This window comes from Zophobas morio, unplaced genomic scaffold (assembly GCF_036711695.1).
Source record: "Zophobas morio isolate AGI-343-1 ecotype UQ-CSIRO unplaced genomic scaffold, CSIRO_AGI_Zmor_V1 ptg000002l, whole genome shotgun sequence".
NCBI lineage: Eukaryota > Metazoa > Arthropoda > Insecta > Coleoptera > Tenebrionidae > Zophobas > Zophobas morio.
The window spans coordinates 349,684-369,359 of record NW_026972107.1 but is presented as its reverse complement, the minus strand read 5'-3'; the positions used below and the strand labels follow the sequence as shown (position 1 = coordinate 369,359).

Here is a 19,676-nt window from a genome sequence, read left to right as displayed (position 1 = left end):
AGGTAAATTCCGAGTTGTTGATATCAATGATGGGAATTTTGGCAATCGATCGGGAGATGTCAAACCCAGAAAAATGCTTGATAGTAATATTTAAATAATGTGGTGGTTATTGATTGTGATCGCGTGACGTCACTGAGATCCTCTCATGTCTCTGCATTTCAGTGCCAATCAGGTGAGATCGAAACGATTTTTTCCGGGCCGTTTTTGCACGCGGTTTATCAGTACGTGGCGGCGTCGGGGGCGGCGAGACGCACTCCTCCAGGGTGTACAAGTGTTAGTGATACCAAAATATATAGACAAAAATCTAGTTTTTTTCGTAAAAAAATACTTTATTGGCGTGCGACTTACAAATAAATAACAACTAGTGGTAAGCGTGTCCGGCGTACGCGACCGGAGCCGCCACCTTGGCTACGGGGGCGGCGTAGGCAACAGGTGCCGCCACTTTGGCGGCCAAAGGCTCCCTGTGAACCACGGCGTTGAACCCGTGAACCGGGTCGGCGGTGTACTCCACGGTACGCTTAGTACCATCTGGGTCGATCACGGAGTAGCTGCCCTGGACGACGTCGCCAGAGCGGTGCTCCGTCTGGCTCTTGGAGTCGCCGGTGATGGCGTCCTGGACGTCGTACCCGTAGGCGTACTGGGGGTTGGGGTCGTATTCCTCGACCTTGGCGACGGGGGCGGCGGCGTACGCCACTGGAGCGGGAGCGTAGGCTTTGGCGGCGACCGGTGCGGCGTAGGCCCTAGCGATGGGGGCGGCGTAACCGCCGGCGAAGGGGGCGCCGGCGTAGCCCACAGGGGCGATGCCGGCGTTGGCGGCGGCCACGAGCGCAGCGAGGGAAACAAACTGAAAAACGGGGGTGAAAATCGAATTTTTGACCATTTTGGTTTTTACCTTGAGTGCCATCGTCGATGTGCTTACCGAGCATTCGCGCCGCTTTTATATACCATGCCGAAGTGGAACGAATGATCTGGATCGACACACCCATCATCTGACCACCGAATTATATAACCATGAATTTTTATGCAATCGGTTTATGCGTTTGTCATGATCGGAAAAATTGATGTGGTGTGTGAAATGTCAAGTTTGGATGGGTCGTGGTTGCGCCACGGTCTTGCGATGGGTTATCTCGCAACCGGACCACTTAATTAATTGCCCCGACAATCTTAATTGATGGTATTTCGCACGCTAAAGTCGCGTGTTTGCGACACGGAGTTCCTGAACCTGACAATCTGCTCATTTCGCACTTGAATTTTAAAAATAATAAATCTGTCATCCTTGCTATTATAGCCAAAACGCGCGTTGTGAAACGGACAAGGTGTCCAAATTTTCTAATTTATCGCGGCACCTTGAATTTTCGGCCAAATTTTACTTTCATCGCGATTTTGCCGTGCATCGATATTAAATCCGGGCGGATTATGCAACTCGAAACAATCGTCATGGCACGCGAAAAAATAATAACTTGCTCTCCCTAAATTATTATCTAGTTCGAATCGTGTAGCAGGAAGAGGAAGCGAACCTCATAACAATCGATGTTCAAAACGAGTCGTCAGTGCGACGTAGGTCTTGTACAAGAGTTGATGGCGAAGACAATGCTTTATAAACCACGATGTGTCATCGTGAGGTTGTAATCAATCAACTTTTTGACTGTTAATGGACGGTACAAAGGCCCGTTGTGTTTGTGCGTGTGTGGCTGCGACGAGGAAGGGTTAGTATCGGCCAGAGGGGCGCAAGCGAAAATTTGGCTTGGTGTGGTTTTGGTAACAATAGAGGGGTTTTTTAATAACTAGCTTGTTTATTTATTTAATTTTTTAATTTTGTATTTTTCGAAACTCAGAGTACTTGTGTTGTGTGTGAGTGGATTTTTGCTTCCGTTTATGGAATACAAAAACATATGGCCATTAAAACTAAAATCTTTTAATTTATTTCTGTCAAAATCTCAAATTTGACATCATATCATGGGCAGTGCTCCCATTTTTTCAAATTATTGATATCCTTATTTATTGGTTCTTTAATTATAAAATTTGAAATATATTACTCTCTGAGTATAACCTAAGGAAGTATCGTAATCGAATCCATCGGGCAATTTGCTAATTTCATGTATTTTCGACGTTTCCTGACCTCTAGAGTACGAAAAAAGTGGTTTCCCGTTTCCGTCTAAAAAAGTGGTTTCCCGTTTCCGTCTATCTGTCTGTCTGTCTGTCGTCTGTATCAATTTTTATTAGACACCTAATCTCCGAATCTACGCGACCGGTTGTTGTCAAATTTTGTGTGTATATTATTATTATTTTGCATTTTAACTTTGAAACCGAATGCTCTGAAATCTTGCAAACGTTTTAATGTTATCTTAATCAGTTGTCGTTTTTTCAATTTTTCGATTTCCAAACGGTTCAATTTTTCGTTTCTTCAATATTTCGATTTGCAGTTTTTTAAACTAGCAATTTTTCCACTTTACAATTTTCTCAATTTTTAATTTTCGATTTTTCAAAGTTTTCTTTCTTCAGTTCTTTGAATTTTTCGTTTTTTCAGTTTTTCAAGTTCTTCATTTATAATTTTTCATTTGCCAATTTTACAATTTTTTGAAGCAGAAAAACTAAAAAGAGAAGCCTTAAAATCCAGTTGAAAAATTGGAAAACTCAAAAATTGTAAAATCAAAAACTTATGGAGAAATTGAAAAATTAAAAATGGAAAAACTAAAAATCGAAAAATTGAAAAATTCTAAGATTGTACTTTGAAAAAGTGAAAAACTTTGAAAGTCATTATTATTATTTCGCATTTAAAAGGAAATCTAAAAAAATTGAAAATAAAAGTTTGAAGAAACGAAAAATTGAAAAACGGAGAAACTTAAAAATCCAATCGAAAAATTGGAAAAATCAAAAATTATAAAATCGAAAAATGAAAAATGGAAAAACTAAAAGTCGAAAACTGGAAAATTCTAAAACTGTACTGTGGAAAAATTGAAAAATTTTAAAAGTAATTATTATTATTTTATATTTAATATGAAAACTAGAAAAGTTGCAAATAAAAAATTAATGTAATCGAAAAACGTAAAAAAAAATTAAAAAACCTGAAAGTAGAAAATTGATAAATTCTAAATCGAAAATATAAAAAATCCAAAAATTAAACAATTTCACATTGGAAAAAAAAAGAAGAATTATAAACGCAGAACATTGAAAAACCGAAAATTTGAACAAATTAAAAATAAAAAAAAGCATTTAAAATTCGAGAAATTGAAAAATTAAAATTGAAAAAACAAAAAATTATAAAACGGAAAAATCTAAAAAAATTGAAAATAAAAGTTTGAAGAAACGAAAAATTGAAAAACGGAGAAACTTAAAAATCGAAAAAATAAATAAATAAAAAATCTGAAAGTTGAAAATCGAAAAATTGAAAACCGAAAACATGAAAAGACCAAAAATTCAAAAATTCACAATTTTGTTAAGACCACAGTTTTTGGTTTTTTAATTTTATTTTCTCAAATTTTCGATTTTTTTAAATTTCAGTTCCTCGGGTTACAAATTTTTCAATTTTTCAATATTACAATTTTTCATTTTTTCGATTTTTCAATTTCTCAATTTTTCAACTTCTTGATTTTTATGTTTCATTTTTCCGCTTTTTAAATTAATTTCCATTATCTCGATTTTATATCACAATTTTTCATTTTCTTTATTTTGTCAGTGTTTCTTTGGGTTTTATAATTTTTTGTTTATTCAATTTTTCAAATTTTTTTGTCATCACAATTTTTCGTTTTTTCAGTTTTTATTGTCTTCAATTTTCGATTTTTCGGTTTCATAATTTTCCTTTTTTCAATTTTAATTTTTTAATTTTTCAGTTTCTCGGCTTCCAAATTTTTCAATGTTTCAGAATTACAATTTTTCAAGATCTTGATTTGTGTGTTTCATTTTCCCGGTTTTTAATTTCCATTTTCTCGATATTATATCACAATTTTTTGTTTTTCATTTCCTTCAGTTTCTCAATGTTTTTTCGGTTTTATAATTTTTCGTTTACTCAATTTTTCAATTTATTTAATATCACATTTTTTTGTTTTTTAATTTTTTTATGTTCTCAAATTTTCAATTTTTCACGTCTCGGTTTCATAATTTTTCTTTTTTCAACTTCATTTGTTTTAATCTTTCACTTTTCTCGGCTTCCAAATTTTTCAATTTTTCGTTTCCTCAATTTTTCAACTTCTTGATTTTTATGTTTCATTTTCCCGATTTTTTTCCATTTTCTCGATTTAAAATCATAATTTTGCGTTTATTTTCTCAGTGTTTCTTTTCGCTTTATAATTCTTCGTTTGTTCAATTTTTCAAATTTTCAATCTTCCATTTTTCCTCGATTTTACAATTTTTCATTTTTTTATATCGCAATTTTTCGTTTTTTCATGGTTATATTTTCTCGAATTGTCGATTTTTCAATGTCTCGGTTTTTCTTTTTTCAACTTTAGTTTTTGTAATTTTTCAATTTCTCGCTTTCCAAATTTTTCAATTTTTCAGTTCCTCAACTTTTCATTTTTCAATTTTTCGTTTCAAGTTCTTGGATTTTTATGTTTCATTTTCCCGCTTTTGATTTCCATTTTCTCGATTTTCACAATTTTTCGTTTATTCAATTTTTCAAATTTTCAATCTTTGATTTTTCAATCCCTCGATTTTCCAATTTTTCAATTTTTTCCATATCATAATTTTTCGTTTTTTCATTTTTTTTTTATTTTTTCAAATTTTCAATTTTTCAATGTTTCGGTTTTATAATTTTTCTTTTTTTAACTTTTTATTTTTTAAATTTTAGTTTCTCGGGTTCCAAATTTTTCAATTTAAAAAATTCAGGATTCTTCAAGTTCTTGCTTTGTATGTTTTGCCTTTTAATTTCCATTTTCTCGTTTAGTATCACAATTCCCCAGATTTTTTAATTTTTGAATTTTTCGATTATCCGATTTTCCGATTTCTTTAATTTCCAATATTTCGATTTTTCAATATTTTTAAGTTTCTCAATTTTTAATTTTTTGACTTTACAATTTTTCGTTTTTTCAATTTGTAAAGTTCCGGATTTCTAATTTTTAAAGTTTTCAAAGTTTTCGTTTTACTTTTTTATTTTTTCGTTTCTGATTTTTCAATTTACAATTTGGCAATTTTTCCATTTTTTGGTTCGAAATGTTGAAAAATCGAGAAACTGAAAAAACTAAAAATTGCATCATCGAAAGTGGAATATGGAAAAAATGCAAATCGAAAAACTCAAGAAACGAAAATTTGAAGCAGAAAAACTAAAAACGAGAAACCTAAAAATTCAATCGAAAAATTGGAAAACTCAAAAATTGCATATTCGAAAAATTACAGAATCGTCAAAATTGTAAAGTCGATAAACTGTAACATTGAAAATTCGAAAATTTGAAAAATTCCAAGATTGTACTGTTGAAAAAGTGAAAAATTTTAAAAGCAGTTATTATTATTTCATATTTTAAAGGAAATCTAGAAAAATTGAAAATTAATTAAAAATCAAAAAAATAAACAAAAAATTTGAAAGTTCAAAATCGAAAAAACCGGAAACATCAAAAGACCAAAAGTTGAAAAATTTCACATTGAAAAAATAAAGAAAATAAGAAACTGAAACGCAAAACTACAAATCGAAAATTTGAAGAAATGAAAAACTGAAGAAACGAAAAATTCAAAAATTCACATTTTTTTTGTCACAATTTTTCGTTTTTTAATTTTTTTATTTTCTGAAATTTTCGATTCTTCAGTGTTTCAGTTTCATAATTTTTCGTTTTTCAACTTTTTCATTTTTTAATTTTTCAGCTTCTCGGCTTCCAAATTTTCAATTCCCTGATTTTCCAATTCTTCAGTTTTTAAATCTTGCAATTTTTTAATTTCTCAATTATCCGAAGTTTCTCAGTTTTTAATCTTTTGATTTTTCCATTTTTCGTTTCTTCAATTTTGCAAGTTCTTAATTAATAATTTTTTATTTGCTCGATTTTTAATGTTCCAGTTTTTCGATTTAACAATTTTTGATATCATCAGTTTTCGGTTTTTAATTTTTTTAATTTCTCAAATTTTCGATTTTTCAAAATTTTTATTTTACATTTCTTTGATTTTTCAGTTACTCGACTTTTAATTTTTCAATTTTGCGTTTCCTCAATTTTTCATGTTCTTGATTTTTATTTTTCATTTTTTTAATTTTTTTAATTTTCATTTTCTCGATTTTATATGAGAATTTTTCGTTTTTTCGTTTATCCAATTTTTCAAATTTTCAATCTCAGATTTTCAATTCCTCTTCAATTCCAACTGAAAAATCGAAAGGCTAAAACTTTCGATTTTCAATTTTTCGTTTGATTTTGCAATTTAGTGTTGCAATTTTTCCATTTCTTTGGTTCGAAAAAGTGGAATATTGAAAAAACGTAAATCGATGAACTGAAGAAACGAAAATTTGAAATAGAAAAACTAAAAACGAGAAACCTAAAAATCCAGTCGAAAAATTGAAAAAATCAAAAATTGTAAAATCGAAAAATTAAAAATGGAAAAACTAAAAGTCGAAAACTGGAAAATTGTAAAACTGTACTGTTGAAAAGTAAAAATTTTAAAATTAATTATTATTATTTTATATTTAATATGAAAACTAGAAAAGTTGCAAATAAAAAATTGATGTAACCGAAAAACGTAAAAAAAATAAAAAATCTGAAAGTAGAAAATTGATAAATTCTAAATCGAAAATAAGAAAAATCCAAAAATTGAACAATTTCACATTGGAAAAAAAAGAATTATAAACGCAGAACATTGAAAAACCGAAAAATTGAAAAAATAAAGAAAATGAAAATTTGAACAAATTAAAAATAAAAAAACATTTAAAATTCGAGAAATTGAAAAATCTAAATTGAAAAAAAAATTATAAAATCAAAACATTAAAAAATGGAAACATTGAAAATTCGAGAAACTCAAATTAAAAAAATTCAAAAATTCAAAAGTTGGAAAACTGAAAAAGTGAAAAATTTAAACTTAAAAACAATTGTAAATCGAAAATCCAAAGTAACCAAAAAGAAATGAAAAATTGAAGTTAAAAAATCTGTGGGAGTGTAAATAACGCGATTTCAGGGGCGAGGGAAGTTCTGTGAAAATAACTTTCGACCGATTTTTTTTCTATTTTTTTTTTTTAATAAAATCAACTTTTTAAACGAATACAAACCAGTTTTGTCATTTTTGACCATTTTTGAGAAATTAAAAAAAAAACACAGTCAAGATAGCTTCAAATTCCACCTAAATCACCAAAAATCCGTCTTTGTAGTCCCGTAATTGCCGTCCTTGCCGCCATTTTCGTCCTTGCCTCGGCCTCTATTTTTACCCACCTGTCACAAAGCCTCGCAATCGTGTCTATAACTCGCATTCCATCTCTATTAATGTTGTCGTGCAATTTGCGTTATGAATTCAATTCCCATTATTAATGGCGCAAAGCACGAAGCAGCACAACAACCCCCCAAGAAATCAATCAATTCCTCCATCGATCCCGGCCCCTAATTGCGAGGCAACAGGTGAGCACCATCCCTGCGCCCAGATGTTGGGTGCCTGTAATCGTCCACCACCCCTCGTTAAACCATCCGCCGTTTAAGGGATTATCCCGGCATGATTTGTAGCCCGCGTCCCCCGGGACGGACAGGTGCCGTCATTAAACCCGCCGTATCGGGAACACTCCTCGAAAAAACTCGATTACAAGCCATCCAGCCCTTAATTCTCGTAATGACGCCCTTACACAATTGAATTCGACACGTGTTATCTGCGCCCCTCAAAAAACCGTGTAATCCTCCGTGGGGCGATTCTTGTTTGCTTACGTAATCGCGATATTTATCACGAGGAATTAAGGCTGGTGGTCGTTTGATTGATGGTCCACATGGTGCAGATTTCGGTGTTTGATCGATAGTGTGGGACAATTCCGGGGTAATTGGGTTCTAATAATATCCCGTTTTAGTACGAACAAGCGTACAAGCCGAGGGTGCTGCGCAACTGGGAAGTGCCGAAGGTCTACGATGACAAGCCGAAGAGGAGGGCAGGACGGACCGAGATAATTTCCAACGATAGGGGGCACTTGTTGCCGGGGGTTCCCAAATCGAAGGCCAGTCCATGGGGGAATTTCAAGGGGGCGTGGCATTTGCCAAAGAAAATAGACAGGAAAACAGGTACTACTAACTTACTACTTCCCGAGCGTAAACGATCCGACTCTACTTTTGCGTTTTCTCGACGTTTCATGATCCCTACAGTACGAAGAAATAGGTCTTCTGTCTGTCCCGTCTATCCTGTATTATTTTGGCAGCCCACGGATATTTTTTTTGCAAATTATTTAGAAGATTTTCGTGTTCTGTTTTTGGAAAATTCTGACCTGACCTGTTTTTGCGTTAATTTTGAAACCCCGTTTTTTTTTTGAAAATTTAAAACAATCTCGAACTTCTAGGTATTGTTTGGAAAGAATTTGAAAGTAGTTTGAAGCCTCTAGTCTTTTTTCTTATAATAATTTAATTAAGTTTATTAGAGGATACGTCATTTGCTAAATTCAGTCTTATCTTAGCAAATACTAGCCCCGCCCACCCACCCTCTCGTTTCTTAGAGGGTATGTCATTTGCCAAAATCAGCCTTATCTTAGCAGATACTAGCCCCGCCCACCCACCCTTTCTTTTCTTACAAGGTATCTCATTAGCCAAAATCAGTCTTTCCTTAGCAGGTATTAGCCATCACTCTCTCTTCTCTAAGAGGGTATGTCATTTGTCAAAATCGATCTTATTTTAGCAGCTACTAGCAGTTTTATCTTAGAGAATATCTCATTTGCCAAAATTAGTCTTATCTTAGCAGGTACTAGCCCCACCCGCCCGCCCTCTGTTTTCTTAGAGGATTTGTCATTTGCCAAAATCAGCCTTATCATACTAGGTACTCGCCCCAAATTTCTCGATTTTTCCAATTTTTCACTTCTCAATTATTCTAATTGTGGATTTCTCTATTTTCCGATATTTTAGTTTTACAATTTTTCAATTCTTCTATTTCTCGACTTAAAAATTTTATCAATCGATTTTTTGATTTTTTGATTTTTCGATTCCTCGATTTTTCGACTATTAATAAATGTTTCGATTTTTCGATATTTTGGTCTTCCCATTCCTCGATTGCTCAATTTTTCGGCTTTTCGACCTTGTGACTATTAGATTTTTCGATTTTTGATATTTTGATTTTCCCATTTCTCCGTTGCTCAATTTTCCGATGTTTCAGCCTATCGGTTTTTTCCCATTTTCATATTTTCGATTTTTCCTCGATTCTTCGATTTCTCGATTTTACAATTTTTCGATATCTGGGTTTTTCTTTCCCAATTTTTCGATTTATCGATTGATCAATTTTTGGAAATCGAATTTTGGGATTTTTCAATTATTATGATTTTTCAATTTTTTCGATTTCTCGTTTTTTGATTTTTCGGTTTTTTGGTTTCTTTAATTTTAGATTTCTCGATTTCTCGTATTTTGATTTTTCGGTTTTTCAATGTTTTAATTTTTTGGTTTTTAAATTTTTCAATTTTTCAGTTTTATCATTTTTCGATTTTTTGACTTATCCAGATTTCGATGTTTCGATTTCTCAATTTTCCGATGTTTCAGCCTATCGGCTTTTTTTCCATCTTCAAATTTTCGATTTTTCCTCGACTCTTCGATTTCTCGATTTTGCAATTTTTCGATATCTCGGTTTTTCTTTTTTAATTTTGGTATTTTTCAATTTTTCGATTGATCAATTTTTGGAAATCGAATTTTGGGATTTTTCGATTTTATGATTTTTCAATTTTTCGTTGTTAATTTCTTCGGTCTCTCGTTTTTTGATTTTTCGGTTTTTGATGTTACAATTTTAGATTTCTCGATTTCTCGTATTTTGATTTTTCGGTTTTTCAATGTTTGAATTTTTTGGTTTTTAAATTTTTGAAATTTTTCAGTTTTATCATTTTTCGATTTTTTGAATTATCCAGATTTCGATGTTTCGATTTCTCAATTTTCCGATGTTTCAGCCAATCGCCTTTTTTTCCATTTTCATATTTTCGATTTTTCCTCGACTCTTCGATTTCTCGATTTTGCAATTTTTCGATATCTCGGTTTTTCTTTTTTAATTTTGGGATTTTTCAATTTTTCGATTGATCAATTTTTGGAAATCGAATTTTGGGATTTTTCAATTATTATGATTTTTCAATTTTTCGTTGTTAATTTCTTCGATTTCTCGTTTTTTGATTTTTCGGTTTTTGATGTTTCAATTTTAGATTTCTCGATTTCTCGTATTTTGATTTTTCGGTTTTTCGATGTTTCAGTTTTTTGGTTTTTAAATTTTTCAATTTTTCAGTTTTATCATTTTTCGATTTTTTGAATTATCCAAATTTCGATGTTTCGATTTCTCAATTTTCCAATGTTTCAGCCTATCGGCTTTTTTTCCATTTTCATATTTTCGATTTTTCCTCGACTCTTCGATTTCTCGATTTTGCAGTTTTTCGATATCTCGGTTTTTCTATTTTAATTTTGGGATTTTTCCATTTTTCGATTGATCAATTTTTGGAAATCGAATTTTGGGATTTTTCAATTATTATGATTTTTCAATTTCTCGTTGTTAATTTCTTCGATTTTTCGTTTTTTGATTTTTCGGTTTTTGATGTTTCAATTTTAGATTTCTCGTATTTTGATTTTTCGGTTTTTCGATGTTTCAATTTTTTGGTTTTTAAATTTTTCAATTTTTTAGTTTTATCATTTTTCGATTTTTTTTATTATCCAGATTTCGATGTTTCGATTTCTCAATTTTCCGATGTTTCAGCTTATCGGCTTTTTTTCCATTTTCATATTTTCGATTTTTTCTCGACTCTTCGATTTCTCGATTTTGCAATTTTTCGATATCTCGGTTTTTCTTTTTCAATTTTGGGATTTTTCAATTTTTCGATTGATCAATCAAATTGGTAATCGAGTTTTGGGATTTTTCAAATATTATGATTTTTCAATTTTTCGTTGTTAATTTTTTCGATTTCTCGTTTTTTGATTTTTCGGTTTTTGATGTTTCAATTTTAGATTTCTCGATTTCTCGTATTTTGATTTTTCGGTTTTTCGATGTTTCAATTTTTTGGTTTTTAAATTTTTCAAGTTTTCAGTTTTATCATTCTTCGATTTTTTGAATTATCCAGATTTCGATGTTTCGATTTCTCAATTTTCCGATGTTTCAGCCTATCGGCTTTTTTTCCATTTTCATATTTTAGATTTTTCCTCGACTCTTCGATTTCTCGATTTTGCAATTTTTCGATATCTCGGTTTTTCTTTTTTAATTTTTAAATTTTTCAGTTTTATCAATTTTCGATTTTTTGAATTATCCAGATTTCGATGATTCAGCTTATCGGCTTTTTTTCCATTTTCATATTTTCGATTTTTCCTCGACTCTTCGATTGCTCGATTTTGCAATTTTTCGATATCTCGGTTTTTGTTTTTTAATTTTGGGATTTTTCAATTTTTCGATTTATCAATTTTTGGAAATCGAATTTTGGGACTTTTCAATTATTATGATTTTTCAATTTTTCGTTGTTAATTTCTTCGATTTCTCGTTTTTTGATTTTTCGGTTTTTGATGTTTCAATTTTAGATTTCTCGTATTTTGATTTTTCGGTTTTTCGATGTTTTAATTTTTTGGTTTTTAAATTTTTCAAGTTTTCAGTTTTATCATTTTTCGATTTTTTGAATTATCCAGATTTCGATGTTTCGATTTCTCAATTTTCCGATGTTTCAGCCTATCGGCTTTTTTTCCATTTTCATATTTTCGATTTTTCCTCGACTCTTCGATTTCTCGATTTTGCAATTTTTCGATATCTCGGTTTGTCTTTTTTAATTTTGGGATTTTTCAATTTTTCGATTGATCAATTTTTGGAAATCGAATTTTGTGATTTTTCAATTATTATGATTTTTCAATTTTTTCCTTGTTAATTTCTTCGATTTCGCGTCTTTTTGATTTTTCGGTTTTTGATGTTTCAATTTTTTGGTTTTTAAACTATTCAATTTTTCGTTTTTTGATTTTTTGGTTTCTTTAGTTTTCGATTTTTCGATTTCTCGTATTTTGATTTTTCGGTTTTTCGATTTTTAAGTTTTTTGATTTTTCAGTTTTATCATTTTTCGATTTTTGGAACTATCCCGGTTCTATGTTTCGATTTTTAGATTTCCCGATTTTTCAATTTTCCTTATCTCAGTTTTCCATATGCTAGTTTTGAGATTTTCATTTTCTATTCAATTTTTCTTCGATTTTAAAATTTTTCGACTTTTTAATATTCCAGTTTTTGGTGTTTCTAAATTTTCGATTTTTCCATCAATTGATTTTTCAACTTTTCCATTTCCGACTTTTCCAACTTCTCGACTTTTCTTCTCATTCCTCAATTGCTCCATTTCTCGGCTTTTCGATTTTTCGACCTTTTGACTATTAGATTTTTCGATTTTTGGATATTTTGATTTTCCCATTTCTTCATTGCTCAATTTTTCGATGTTTCAGCGTCTCGGCTTTTCAATTTCGCGATTTCTCAATTTTTCCATTTTCATATTTTCAATTCTTCATCGAATTTGCAATTTTTTGATATCTCGGTTTTTCTTTTTCAATTTATCGATTGATCAATTTTTGGAAATCGAATTTTTTGATTTTTCAATTATTATGATTTTTCAATTTTTCGTTGTTATGTTAATTTCTTCGTTTCTCGTTTTTTGATTTTTCGGTTTTTCGATGTTTCAATTTTAGATTTCTCAATTTCTCGTATTTTGATTTTTCGGTTTTTCGATGGTTCAATTTTTTGGTTTTTAAATTTTTAATTTTTCAGTTTTTACATTTTTCGATTTTTGAAATTATCCAGAGTTGAATGTTTCGATTTTTAGATTTCTCGATGTTTCAATTTTCCCTATGTCAGTTTTCGATGTCCCAGTTTTGAGGTTTTTCATTTTCTATTCTTCAATTTCTCTTCGATTTTAAAATTTTTCGATTTTTTTAATATTCCAGTTTTTGGTGTTTCTAAATTTTCGATTTTTCGATTTTGTGATTTTTCAACTTTTCCATTTCTGACTTTTCCGACTTCTCGATTTTTGACCTCCCCTTTACTCGATTGCCCAATTTTTCGGCTTTTCGATTTTTCGACTTTTCGATCTTTTGACTATTAGATTTTTCAATTTTTGGATATTTTGATTAATTGATTTTTCAACTTTTCCATTTCCGACTTTTCCAACTTCTCGACTTTTCTTCTCATTCCTCAATTGCTCCATTTTTCGGCTTTTCGATTTTTCGACCTTTTGACTATTAGATTTTTCGATTTTTGGATATTTTGATTTTCCCATTTCTTCATTGCTCAATTTTTCGATGTTTCAGCGTCTGGGCTTTTCAATTTCGCGATTTCTCAATTTTTCCATTTTCATATTTGCAATTCTTCATCGAATTTGCAATTTTTTGATATCTCGGTTTTTCTTTTTCAATTTATCGATTGATCAATTTTTGGAAATCGGATTTTGAGATTTTTAAATTGTTATGATTTTTCAATTTTTTGTAATGTTAATTTCTTCGATTTTTCGTATTTTGATTTTTCGGTTTTTCGAAGTTTCAATTTTTTGGTTTTTAAATTTTTCAATTTTTCGGTTTTATCATTTTTCGATTTTTTGAATTATCCAGATTTCGATTTTTCCTCGACTCTTCGATTTCTCGATTTTGCAATTTTTCGATATCTCGGTTTTTCTTTTTTAATTTTGGGATTTTTCAATTTTTCGATTGATCAATTTTTGGAAATCGAATTTTGGGATTTTTCAATTATTATGATTTTTCAATTTTTTCCTTGTTAATTTCTTCGATTTCGCGTCTTTTTGATTTTTCGGTTTTTGATGTTTCAATTTTTTGGTTTTTAAATTATTCAATTTTTCAGTTTTATCATTTTTCGATTTTTTGAATTATCCAGATTTCGATGTTTCGATTTTTAGATTTCTCGATTTTTAATTTTCCCTGTCTCAGTTTTCGATGTCCCAGTTTTGAGATTTTTCATTTCCTATTCTTCAATTTTTCTTCGATTTTACAATTTTTCGATTTTTTAATATTCCAGTTTTTGGTGTTTCTAAATTTTCGATTTTTCCATCAATTGATTTTCGATTTTGTGTTTTTTCAACTTTTCCATTTCTGTCTTTTCCAATTTTTCGACTTTTCTTTCCATTCCTCGATTTTACTATTAGATTTTTCGATTTTTGGATATTTTGATTTACTCATTTCTTCATTGCTCAATTTTTCGATGTTTCAGGGTCTCGGCTTTTCAATTTCGCGATTTCTCAATTTTTCCATTTTCATATTTGCAATTCTTCATCGAATTTGCAATTTTTTGATATCTCGGTTTTTCTTTTTCAATTTATCGATTGATCAATTTTTGGAAATCGGATTTTGAGATTTTTCAATTGTTATGATTTTTCAATTTTTTGTAATGTTAATTTCTTCGATTTTTCGTATTTTGATTTTTCGGTTTTTCGAAGTTTCAATTTTTTGGTTTTTAAATTTTTCAATTTTTCGGTTTTATCATTTTTCGATTTTTTGAATTATCCAGATTTCGATTTTTCCTCGACTCTTCGATTTCTCGATTTTGCAATTTTTCGATTGATCAATTTTTGGAAATCGAATTTTGGGATTTTTCAATTATTATGATTTTTCAATTTTTTCCTTGTTAATTTCTTCGATTTCGCGTCTTTTTGATTTTTCGGTTTTTGATGTTTCAATTTTTTGGTTTTTAAATTATTCAATTTTTCAGTTTTATCATTTTTCGATTTTTTGAATTATCCAGATTTCGATGTTTCGATTTTTAGATTTCTCGATTTTTTAATTTTCCCTGTCTCAGTTTTCGATGTCCCAGTTTTGAGATTTTTCATTTTCTATTCTTCAATTTTTCTTCGATTTTACAATTTTTCGATTTTTTAATATTCCACTTTTTGGTGTTTCTAAATTTTCGATTTTTCCATCGATTGATTTTTCGATTTTGTATTTTTTCAACTTTTCCATTTCCGAATTTTCCAACTTCTCGACTTTTCTTCCCATTCCTCAATTGCTCCATTTTTCGGCTGTTCGATTTTTCGACCTTTTGACTATTAGATTTTTCGATTTTTGGATATTTTGATTTTCCCATTTCTTCATTGCTCAATTTTTCGATGTTTCAGCGTCTGTGCTTTTCAATTTCGCGATTTCTCAATTTTTCCATTTTCATATTTGCAATTCTTCATCGAATTTGCAATTTTTTGATATCTCGGTTTTTCTTTTTCAATTTATCGATTGATCAATTTTTGGAAATCGGATTTTGAGATTTTTCAATTGTTATGATTTTTCAATTTTTTGTAATGTTAATTTCTTCGATTTCTCGTTTTTTGATTTTTCGGTTTTTGATATTTCTATTTTAGATTTCTCGATTTTTCGTATTTTGATTTTTCGGTTTTTCGATGTTTCAATTTTTTGATTTTTAAAGTTTTCAATTTTTCAGTTTTATCATTTTTCGATTTTTAGATTTCTCGATGTTTCAATTTTCCCTATCTCAGTTTTCGATATCCCACTTTTGAGATTTTTCATTTTCTATTCTTCAATTTTTCTTCGATTTAAAATTTTTTTTTTGAAAATTTAAAACAATCTCGAACTTTTAGGTATTTCTGTTTGGAAAGAATTTGAAAGTAGCTTGGAGCCTCTAGTCTTTTTTTGATAATAATTTAATTAAGTTTATTAGAGGTACTAGCCCCGCCCACCCACCCTCTCTTTTCTTAGAAGGTATCTGATTAGCCAAAATCAGTCTTATCAAAGCAGGTACTAGCCCCACCCACCCATCCACTCTCTTAGGGGGTAAATCAAATCTTTTAATTTTTCGAAAGAGCTGAATTTGACAAGCTGTACTTGATTAAAGTCAATGGTCAATTTTGCAGCGGACGAATTGAGTGGTCTTCCCAAAAAAATTTCGTGTGAAGAGAAACGCCGATTGAAAGAGGAACAAGAAAAGTCGGCCAAATTGGAAGAGATTAAAGAGGAGCCTGAACAAACTAAAGAGGAGGTGGCACCTCCTCCAGACCAAGCACCACCACAGGTCGAAAAAGCACCAAGCGAAAAAGCGGAAGCCGCTCCTGAGATAGAAGAGGTACTCACCCCTCATCCATTTACCCCGATTTTATTAATTTCTGTTCTAGGCACCCCTTTGCCCCATTCACGATTTTCCACTCTCCCCTGTAACCACCTAATAAACACTCTCTAACTTGTACGACTTTCTTTCATGTCTTGCGTTCAGAGGGAGATAAATAAGGAAAATACGTACCCCTATGTTCCCGGTGACCTTACCGAGCCCCGTCACAGGCTCCCCAGCCACGATGACTTAGCCCAAAGTCGCTACGGCTGCCAAAAACCCAAAACTAAAGGCTACCCCAAATACAGGGACGATTTTTCGAAACCCCTCCCCGAAATCGAGAAAACCATAACCAAAAATGACCTGGAGGAAGAGTACCGGAACCACAAAGCAATGGCGGAAGCAACGTACTCAAACGGCGTGAAACACCACCCTCGTAAAAACAAAACGTCCACACCCATCATCGAAGCCATTAAAAACTTCCAACTGGCCAAACGCCTGCACAGAGAAAACCTAGAGCACGACCCTCTACCAGATACCATCACCCATACCAAGTACCGCAAGCTGCAGATGCAAAGGTCGCAGCACGACCCAGGTTTATCTTTAGAGAACCAGAACTTCGCCACGGGTGTCGGGTGGAAAGGGTACCCAGGGTACGGTCCCACCAGATGCACCAAATTGAAAGTATACAGACCCAAAACGTGTGGTCATGGCGATAAGCACGAAGTGAAGAATGACGGTAGACCGAGTAGCGTGACCAGTTTTGACCGAAAGTGGCGGTTCCTCAGACGGCGCAAAGTCTCGCCCATTGAACTGGCGATTTGTTGGGACCTCACCCCCGAGAACCCCAACGACGAACCCAAGCGGACCCCCCATATCGACGGGTCCAACGGGTCTCTAGCGCCCGCGGTGTTCTCTTTGGTTCACACCCCCAAAGACGACGACGATGACGACTTTAGAAAATCGTCAGTGGGGACCGTGGATTCAGGAGCTGTTTTTGAGAAAGGTCCAACCAGGAACCCTTCCGATAAAGACTTTGTTCTCGACAGACCCAAAACGTCGCACCCTCAGGACCCCAAACGTAGGACGTCGCACAACAGCGTGCAGTCAGACGAGTCCTTGAGCAAAAAGCGCGCCAAAAGTGCCTACAATTTGAACAACAACGTGGAGGACCAGGACGCTAAAAGTTGCTCCCATTGCGAGGTCAAGAATGGAATTCATCAGAGTACGCCGAATTTGAGCGATTGCGGCGACAAAAGGATTAAAAATTCGAGGATGTGCATGGCCTGCGAGATGAAAAATGTTTCGCTTAAAGAGAGAAAGAATAAGAAAGATGAATACAAAATGGCTTTTAAAGCTGGTGTCCCTCAGAAATGTGTAAGTAGTACTAGCCGTTATAGAAATGCTAGATACAACTTTCATGTACCTAAACAAAAAGATCCTTATAGTCCTAAGAATTATGCTATATGTAGTTTAGCGCCACCTTTTTCTTTGCAGAAGGATAAAAGACAGGACTATCCGGAACACTGGCGGCTAGCTACGGTTTATCAGCACTCGTACAAACCGATTCACACGAGAAAACGTCCGTTGCTGGCCACAGTTTTTAAATGAAAGAGAACGAAAGGGTTACGTAGACATACCGCGTTTATTCGCGTAAGGTGACGTTTCCGCGGAAATTATACAGGTCATGCTTTCACGAGTCTACGCACAAACGTCAACTTATTCAAATAAACGAGGTGTAGGTTCGGTTTGTTGGTAGGTACGCCACTGATCTAAAATTTTTATTGCTATCTTACGATCTCTATTTTTTATTGTGAAAAAAAATTACAAATAATATATTTAAGAAGTCCGATATTTGGGTTCCGTCTAAGTGAAACTATTTAAAACTTTTTTATCGGCTAAACTCCCTACTTTTACGTTTTCTTGACGTTTCATGACGCCTACAGGATCAAGAAATAGGTCTTCCGTTTCCGTCTGTCTGCCGTCCCGATTTTTATTATACAGATATGATGCTTGTGATTTATCACTACATTAATATTTTTTAGATTTGCTTATACAGGGTGTCTCAAAAAAATTAATAACTGAATCAATTTATTTTATTGATTAAGTCAAGAATTGCAAAACTTGAACTTGAAACTTTGAACACGTTTTGAAATTATTGTAGGCATGATAACTTTTCAGTCAAAATGTACAACTTGCCACCAATTTTTTAATTTATCGATTGATCAATTCTTGGGTTTTGGGATTTATGAATTTTTCGATTATTACATTTCTCGATTTAAAAAGTTTCCGATTGTTTAATATTCCAACGTTTGGTTTTTCTAAATTTTCTATCAATCGATTTTTCGATTTTTTGATTTTTCGACTTTTCGACTACTCTCGATTGCTCAATTGTTCCTTGTTTCGGTGTCTCGACTTCTCAGTTTTTCGATTTTCATATTTTCGATTGTTTCTCGACTTTTTGATTTCTCGATTTTTTAATTTTCCCCCATCTCAGTTTTTCGATGTTCCAGTTTTGAAATTTTTTAATCTTCAATTTTTCGATATTTTTATATTCCAGTTTTTAGTGTTTCTAAATTTTCGATTTTTCGATCAATTGATTTTTCGATTTTGTTATTTTTCAACTTTTCCATTTCTGACTTTTCGATATTTTGATCTCCCCGTCAATTTTTCGACTTTTCGATCTTTTGACCATTAGATTTTTCAATTTTTGGATATTTTGATTTTCCCATTTCTCGATTGCCCAATTTTTCGATGTTTCAGCCGATCGACTTTTTTTCCATTTTCATATTTTCGATTTTTCCTCAACTCTTCGATTTTTCGATTTTGGATTTTTTCGATATCTCCTTTTTTTCAATTTTGGGATTTTTCAGTTTTTTGTTATGTTAATTTTTTGGATTTCTCCTCGTTTTTTTTATTTTTCGCTTTTTGATGTTTCATTTTTTTGGTTTCTTTAATTTTAGATTTCTCAATTTCTCGTATTTTCATTTTTCGGTTTTTCGATGTTTCAATTTTTTGGTTTTTAAATTTTTCAATTTTTCGATTTTATCCAGAGTTCGATGTTTCGATTTTTAGATTTCTCGATTTTTCAATTTTTCGACTTAAAAACTAAGGAACGGAAAAACTAAAAATCGAAAAGTAAAAAAAACTGAAAATTCGAACATTGAAAAATCAAAAGTCTAAGAACTGAAGAATGAATTGAAAAATCGAGAATGTGAAAATTCGAAGAATTGAAAAACTGAAAGTGGAAAAATCGAAAAGGAAATATATTGAAAATTAAAATTTTGGGATTTTTCAATTATCATTTTTCAATTTTTTGTTATGTTAATGTCTTCGGTTTGTCGTTTTTTTGATTTTTCGGTTTTTGATGTTTCAATTTTTTGGTTTCTTTAATTTTAGATTTTTCGATTTCTCGTATTTTGATTTTTCGATGTTTCAATTTTTTGGTTTTTAAATTATACAATTTTTCAGTTTATCATTTTTCGATTTTTTGAATTATCCAGATTTCGATTTTTCAATTTTTCCTATCTCAGTTTTAGATCTCCCAGTTTTGAGATTTTTCGTTTTCTATTCTT

At 31.7% G+C, this 19,676-nt stretch overlaps 3 protein-coding genes across 3 annotated transcripts; 2 read left to right on the top strand and 1 right to left on the bottom strand.

Moving 5' to 3' along the window:
* The first annotated feature begins 28 nt into the window (after window positions 1–28).
* Window positions 29–16,537, top strand: LOC135133484 (protein Flattop homolog). Its single transcript, XM_064061945.1, has 4 exons — window positions 29–172; window positions 7,946–8,153; window positions 15,911–16,119; window positions 16,169–16,537. The coding sequence occupies exons 1-4, from the start codon at window positions 146–148 to the stop codon at window positions 16,217–16,219; spliced, it is 495 nt and encodes a 164-aa protein (XP_063918015.1). The 5' UTR covers window positions 29–145; the 3' UTR covers window positions 16,220–16,537.
* On the bottom strand, window positions 342–1,047 carry LOC135133398 (larval cuticle protein A2B-like). Its single transcript, XM_064061819.1, has 2 exons — window positions 893–1,047; window positions 342–844 (listed from the first exon to the last, which is right to left on the bottom strand). The coding sequence occupies exons 1-2, from the start codon at window positions 902–904 to the stop codon at window positions 362–364; spliced, it is 495 nt and encodes a 164-aa protein (XP_063917889.1). The 5' UTR covers window positions 905–1,047; the 3' UTR covers window positions 342–361.
* Window positions 16,252–17,771, top strand: LOC135132729 (uncharacterized). The gene has a single exon (XM_064060924.1). The coding sequence runs from the start codon at window positions 16,252–16,254 to the stop codon at window positions 17,710–17,712; it is 1,461 nt and encodes a 486-aa protein (XP_063916994.1). The 3' UTR covers window positions 17,713–17,771.
* Window positions 17,772–19,676: the final 1,905 nt, after the last annotated feature.